The 7,858-nt window shown below is 38.0% G+C and overlaps 1 protein-coding gene across 6 annotated transcripts in view; it reads left to right on the top strand.

The window, feature by feature from the left end:
- WDFY3 (WD repeat and FYVE domain containing 3) overlaps positions 1–7,858 on the top strand; it is a 343,927-nt gene that overhangs the window by 319,226 nt on the left and 16,843 nt on the right. For 5 of the 6 annotated variants that reach the window (XM_085897990.1, XM_085897992.1, XM_085897991.1 and 2 more), the window contains 2 exons: positions 47–139; positions 1,895–2,006. In XM_085897990.1, the coding sequence (XP_085754116.1) occupies positions 47–139; positions 1,895–2,006 (205 nt within the window). The remainder of the gene's footprint in view (positions 1–46; positions 140–1,894; positions 2,007–7,858) is intronic. The other variant, XM_085897993.1, reaches the window with a different exon arrangement.

The raw sequence follows: 7,858 nt of genomic DNA, 5'->3' as shown, positions 1-7,858 counted from the left end.
CTTAGAAGGAAAATATTCAACTGATGTCTACTGCCTGCACGTGCAGGTGAAACCTGGATAAGGAAGCTACAAGTATCTCGAGGAAGCATGGAGAGACACATGCTCGGAGCCAAGAACAGACAGGAAAGGAAACGAATAGGTTGGTGTGCAAACAAGGGGATTGAGATTGGAGGTTGTTAGCCAAAGTGAGGGCTTGTGGAGAGACTGAAGAGGTAGCTAATTGGATTGAAAACTGGTTTACTGATTTGGAAGCAAAGGGTGGCTGTGAGTGGGAGGATGTCTCCCTGGGAGGATGTAAGTAGCGGGGTACCTCGGGGATCAGTACTCGGACCATTACTATTCATTATTTACTTCAACGATTTAGACAGTGGGGTGAAGAGTAAGCTTTACAAATTTTCAGATGACACAAAGCTTGGAGGTAAGGTGGACAGCAGAGGGGGTGATGATCAGATTCAGGAAAGTATTGATACTTGCATAGATTGGGCAGAACATTAGCAGATGGAATTTAACCTGAGCAAATGTAAGGTGTTGGGGATGGGTAAGAATAATGAAAATAGATATTACAGGATGTAAGGGGTAATTTTGAAGCATATCACACAGGAGAAGGATCTGGGAGTGGTAATAGATATGGGAGGTAAGCAGGTAGCACAGTGCCAGAAAACTATAGTTAAAGCAAATAGGGTTTTAGTTTGTATTCGGAGCGGGATCATTTATAAATCAAAAGAGGTGGTTTTCACATTGTATAGGAATTTAGTGAGGGCCACATCTCGAATGTTGTGTGCAGTTTTGGTCACCACAATTTAGAAAGGACATAGCTGTCATAGAGTGGGTTCAGCACAGGGCTAGATTGATCCCAAGCATAGCTGGACTCAGCTACGAGGAGTGGCTGAAGGAGACAGGGCTTTGTACCCTGTCTCCTATAGAAAGGAGGCGGTTATAAGGAAATATGATAGAGATGGTTAAGATAATGAAAGGTATCGACAAAATAAGTGCAGAACAATTATTCAGCAGAGTAGACAGTGAGAGGACCGGGGGCCATAGCCTGAGAGTAAAGAAGAGGAGAGTAGTATGGCAGGGAAGTTTTATTCAGAGTAGTTAATGCGTGGAATTGTCTCCCTGGAAAGGTAATGGTGGCAGAAACAGTAGATATGTTTATATTGGTATTAGATAGGTACCTGTAAGTTTTGGAGATAGAAGGGTATAGGGATGTTGGCAGGACTTTAAGGTAGTTTGAGCATTGATAGTTCATTGTGTGCATTTGTACGGAATGCTATTAATGGGGGTCTCGTCAAGGGGTGTTGTGTGGTTGATTATGTGTTTTTTTTTACCCAACCCATGCTCTCTCTCTCTCTCTCTTGGAAAGAAGGAAAATAAAAAAATAAAAAACGACAAAAAATACAAAAACCGCACACAAAAAACACTTGATTAAAAAAAAAAATTGTATTTTCTTCTTTGATCTTGTGTTGATAAATTAGTATCACATTGATGTCACGCAAGCATGATGGGCTGAATGGCCTCTACCTGTGTCTAATTTCCTTGTGATCCTTTCTTTAATTTCCATTTAATTCATTAATCAAGCACTTGTTAACATTTACCTGTTGCTTTAAATGTTTAAACATCTTTCAAAGCTGTTGAAACTTCTCAGCCTGAGTTTATCCTGAGTATTTGCAGCATTATGTATTTCATTTGAATTTCCTCAGAATTTGATTGTCAACTGCACGCTTGAATTTCTGACAAAGGTGTGTGTGTGTGTGTGTGTGTGTGTGTGTGTGTGTGTGTGTGTGTGTGTGTGTGTGTGTGTGTGTGTGTGTGTGTGTGTGTGTTTGTGTGTGTGTTATAAATGCTTATCAAGTTCTTGCTAACTTAAATTATCTGGTCTTTACGGACTTTCCAGATGTTTGCTGGGAGAGACAAATGGTTCTGTGTGCGAAGCTTACCATGCACACGGCATTTGAGAGGAAAGACAACTCGCTTCCAGCTGAGGTCACTGCACTGGCAATCTCAAAGTGAGTTACATTGTTTCCTTGCATTAAGCCTTTTCTCCCATTTATGGAATGTAGCCATATATCATGTGTCTGGTATTCGACAAGGTTGTGCTATTTTAGAATTCTTGGAGGTGGGAGTATCAAAGAGCTTTGCCATTCTGAAACTACTCTGCAGTGCTTTTTGCAGTTGAGACACACTTTAATAATTGTGCCCTGAGAATAAGTGGGTGTTGATTTGAGCTGCCAAGGTGTCATTCAAGTGAGCTTTTCTGTACTCTCTGGTTTATTGAATGGTATTGCAGATGTTGCTACACATGTGTCAGGAGTTAATAGTTATCACACTGCCGATTTTAGCCGTGTAGTTCCTGAAATATCTTCAATGACCTTCAGAAGCAGCATCCAGGCTATATTCCTGCATGGGTTAAAAATGCAACTGAACTTCATCAAGATTCTGGTTATAGTTTATTAACCCAGACACTCAGAAATTGGGAAGAAGAGCTGAAACATAGATCAGAATATATTGCCAATTTTGCTGATATCCACCTCTCGGTGGTCACAGCATCGATGGAATTGAGCCAAATACTGATGATTGTGCAGTAGAAAGGAAGATGCAAGTCATTCTTTCTTCAGTGATTTCTTGTTGTTGCGGTTGATAAACTTAGGAAAGTTTATTTACACAGTGAAGTTGGATTTCTATTGCCATTTTTAGCTCACCTGGACCAAATTGTTCAGATGAGGTCTTCGCATTACACGGTGTCTATCAATCAGTCAGTTAGTCAATCAGTCAGTCATTGAGCCAGTATGCAAACACTCGGATCTTCTTCTCTTATCTGGAACTACACACACAATTTCGATGAAACTTGACCACAACCTTCATCACACATGATGTACCAAATTTGTTCACGCTATTTTAAAAAATCAGGGTCTAAGGGGTTCTATGGGGTGGGGTTGCCCCACAAAATAAGTCTTTTCTCTCTTCTCAGAAACTACATACACAATTCCAATGAAACGTGACCAAAACTTTCATCACCCATGATGTACCAAAGTTTGTCCACTGCATTAAAAAAGAAAAAATCCAGAGGTATTTACTTTTTTCTCTGTTACATATTTTGTGGGTCATCCGTGCCTACCAGCGGTTCCCTGATTTTCTTATCCAGCTTCAACTGATGGAGTGCGCCTTGAACTTGACCAGGTGTGCGCCTCGGGGTATTGCCCCTTTTTTATTTGTTGATTCCAACAAGCAAACATAATTTTCGAGTTGAAACTTATCTGGAACAGTTCGAGTAATGTTTGAAGTTTTGTTTCATTCTCAATGATGATGGACAGAAATTTCAGTTCATATTCGGTCAATGTCTTCCTCAGCTTCATTGTTTTCTTCTTGTAGGTCTTTCAAAATGGCAAATTCGGGCTGTAACCAGTTTTTCATTTGATTTATCCATTGACTTTGGTGAATCATCCTCACAGTCATCTGTAGTTGTTCCATTGTCATCTGTAGTTTTGGTAACAAAGTTTTGGTAACAAAGCCAGACTTGGCAAAACATTTCTGGATGGTAGAAACTTCCACATCTTCCCATTAATGGTAAATCCGGTAAACTGCATCAAGGATTGATATGTCCATGTGAGGTTCGCTGCCAGATCTCCATATCTTGAAGTAGATAATGTTGCTGCCGCTTCTGAAACTTTAGTTTTGTTGTTTGAATAATCCCCTGATCCATATGCTGGGATCTTCATGTTGTGTTCACTGGGTAGAACTGAAGTATCACATTCTTCAGTATTATCATGAGGTAGAGAATGAAAAGACACAGGGTGAGTATGGGAAGGGGGAAGATTAAACTGTGGAATTTAACAGAAGAAAAACTGGTCCTCTTCAAAGTGGAAGTCCAGAGAAAGCAGAGTGAGTATGAAGATGGAGGCATTGAAGGCATGTGGGAGAATATGAAAGAAACACTTGTTAAGTGCTGAAAAACGGTGGAGAGAACAAAGGGAGAAAAACCAAAGGAAAAGGAGACATAGTGGTGGAATGAGGAAGTGCAAGATGTGAGTGATTAAAAGGAAGAAGATGGCATACAAAGAATAGAAAATTAAAGTGGAAGATCCATCTGGAGAATGCGAAAAGGCTGCAAGCAGGCTGCAAGCAAATGCTGGGGTGTATCCTGTGTGCAGACATCATAAATATAAGCTTTATAAATTGAATGAAGTGCATTGTGAAAGAGCTGTTAATATTTGATGGTGTATTGTGCTTGCATTCTCCAAACAGATAAATAAATCAAGTAAATCACGAATGAGTGATCATAAAGAGCTCTATATTTAACAGTTTACAGGTAAAGCAATGTTTAATGTAAATTGGTCAATTAAGTTGGAAAATAAAACTATTGTTTACATTTGAATGGGTTGCTGGGCAACTTCAAGAGACGACGTTAATGAGTCGAAGTCAGCGACAAAGACAAACATTAATGGGTGGATCTGGAACTGAGAAAAAGTGGAAAACAAACAGTCATTGTCAGATTATTGTCGCTGTTCCCACGTTGATAACACTCCCTGCACATCGTTAACAACAGAGCCAATTTGACTTATCATGCAAAGTTTGCATCTTTCTTCTTTATATGTTGATTGAATTTAGATTAGTAATGATTGAGTAATAGGCTGCCGCCGAAACAAACAAAATCAAGGTTAATCGCTGATTAAACATGCCAAACTATAAAACGTTGTGGGCTCATGTATTTCAATAAGACTGACAAAGGGTCTTTTTGAAGCATTTAACTTACATTGCATGTTATATCAAAATTTTACCCTTCTTTTTTTTCTTTTCACGCCTAAACGTCATGCTAAAGTCTTTAAAAATCTCAGTTGTATGTATCATCTCATTTGCTCTCAAAAACAATCATCTCATTTGCTACTTGTATGAAGAAAGGGTGGCAGTATTTTTTAGGGTTCCAATCTGCACAATTCTAGAAAGGTCTCTTCAGTTTGCACCAATAAAGAGGAATGCTTTTTTGAGGAAAATTACCCCCCTCTTTAAGCATGAGGCAATTGGTAAAGGTGCCTTTTGTGAGGGCAATGTTGTGGTAGCATAATTGAAAAATACTATGACAACAAATAACATGTCCAACAAAAATCAATAATTTTGTCCATCATCCTCCAAAGATTCATTTTAGCCAAAAAATATTCCATCATCTGTTTAATAATTATGAAAGTTAGGTTCTTCTTCTTCTTACTTTTCAGTGTATTTTAATTTGTCTGAGCTATAAACACAACATTGAAACCCAACAAAAGGGCAGACTCCCCCCTTTGGAGCAAGTACCATATCCAAAGCGATTCGATTTTGCACAGTTACCATTTTAACATTGCAATCATTTTAATATTCATATTTGCTAAACAATCCACAGTTTCATTCACAAGCAGTTCCAGAGCAACTGCCATTTTATTTATTTAAATATTTCCAGCTAACTTTAAACTTCCGCACTGAGGAAAGATGGTTATAAGGCCAAGTCAGTGTTAGAAACCCTGCTTACTTCGTTGCAAATTTTGAAATGGGAAATGGGTATGTAAACATCCATGAAATACCACCTAATCAAAAATCATGCACCTGTCCAATTAATTAGAAAACAAATAGAATGGGTATTCTTTTAATCGTGGTATTACACAATTTTCAATAATATAATTCTTACACTCTGATCGAGTTAACATTCATTTCTCTAATTCTTTCTGCATTGGGCATGATTCTGTTTTATCTTTTGTTTGTCTTTCCACAAAATATGGGGGCATTTTATTTAAATTACACTTCGGCCAGTATCAGGTATAGTACTAACTAATCAGTGAGAGCCATACAATTACAAGAGATGGTACAATTTCTAATTGCATTAATTGATTTCATAATTGCTGTTTGGTCTATCCATTCTTTCTATTTCTGCATTATGGTTATTATAAATACCATGCTTATTTTCCTCATATATTGATTTTCCCTTACAATTGGTTGTTGATCATTAATATAAAATATTGACCAATCTGTGCTGGAGTGGTGGGCTTGGGATAACAGATCAATCCATATCACATTGTCCACAGGTATAGTGATTGTCAACACATCAATAAATCAATACAAGCCATCAATAATCAGCGGCATACCTTACTGTGATATAACCGATTATTCACATGTGTTCCAAGTTACTGGTTTTAGTGATGTGGACTGTAATTACTCTGCAAATTTCGATCCATTCAAGAAGAAGTTAGGAGAAAACAAATTGGGGCAATACTCTGTCACTTGAAGACCCCAATACATTTATATTAGGATTACGAGACTTACTGTATAACAATTCCAAAACAAACTTAATCTGTTGCCGAGATAAGCAAAATAAAATTATCATAAAGAAAAACCTCTCAATACAACTCAAAGACCAAAGGAACCTCGTCTATAATCAACCCAAAATAAACAAGAAGGTTTGAATACCATAATGAATTGTAATGGAGAACACCATAATTTTTGATGAGCTGAGTCTGAATAATTAACTCAGTTACTGTGTACACAACCTCTACTAGTGACCAACTCTTTCCCACGCTTATGCATTTGACAACCAACCCAGTAAACATATGTGTGAAAATCACTTTTCTGATTAATATCACATGCTAACATTATCACAAGTATCACTTGTTCATCACGACAACACAGATCAAAGCACACTGGTGTGCTGTTGCTAGGTTTCACATTGTTATAGTAATTAACAGGAGTAATTAAACAAGAAAGTCTATCATTGTAGCCACAGGGTGGCCACCAAGGAGTCTTTCTCGGGATTGCCAGCTCTGCAAACTCCCATGGTGAGAGGGGTCCCGACATTCCAGCAGTGTGATTTGTCGAGCTGCCAAACTTTGACTTTGCTCCTGGACCACTCTGGTTGTAGCGTCTTCATTTGGAAACAAGAACTTTGACAACATGGTTAAGAGATACCAAATTTCTCGAAACAGTTTAACAATTCCAAATGCTAACGTTGTTTAATTAATTAATTTCCAACCTTTCTCATTTGCATAACCATTCTCTTCAACAAGATTTATAAAAAGAGAGATGTTTTTTGCACTCTGCATAAGTAAGTTGACTTCGGGTTGGCTTCGATCAAAAGAAGTACCAGCAGAGTAGCACCAGCCCTGCCCGTAAATTCCCCCCAAAAGCATTTTTATTTTGCAAAGGGCATAGTTTGCTACACGTCTTTGTCCTGGTTCTTGGATGTCTGACATTTTAGAAACATCACTATTTTAACCCAAATTTGCTTCACTTGATGTACTTGCGAGTACTTGCTTCACAGATCAATCATTATAAGAGGTATTTGCAATGACAATGTCTCACAGTTAATTAATTCATCAAATCTTGCAGCAATTCCATAATTCTCACCCAAGTTAACATTTTGTCATTCATTATATGCAAGAAATTTTGCCGGATTGAGTCTATCAAAGGGTTACACTGGGTAATGGGGATTCTCACACGGAACACACTCAACAACCATCATGAGCCAGCCACCAAACCACGAACACAAAAGTTCAAACACAGGCTGCTTCAACTCTCTGTCTGAAGTTTACATTCAATTGATTCCTTCCAAGCACAACTTCGGCTGTTTATGTGGGTAATCTGTCCGCAAACTGTATTGCTGAGGTACTTAATTATTTTATGAATGTCCATTTGTTGTCACGCGTTAGTTATTGCAATATCATTTCTAACAAGACATTCTCGTTAATATAAGTTGGATTATAGCATCATAAAATAATCTTCAGTTCCTTATCGAGCACACTATAACTTCTAATTCAGATGTTGACCAAAATCAAATTCACATGCACTATCTGGTTTTAAAACACTTCTCATTGGCATTTGTCTTGCACTCCAAAAAGACAGC

Source organism: Eptatretus burgeri, chromosome 10 (assembly GCF_056783735.1).
Source record: "Eptatretus burgeri isolate ZD-2024b chromosome 10, Ebu_testis_v1, whole genome shotgun sequence".
Classification (NCBI taxonomy): Eukaryota; Metazoa; Chordata; class Myxini; order Myxiniformes; family Myxinidae; genus Eptatretus; species Eptatretus burgeri.
Note: the sequence above shows the minus strand (reverse complement) of the source record. Positions and strands in the feature narration are given on the sequence as shown.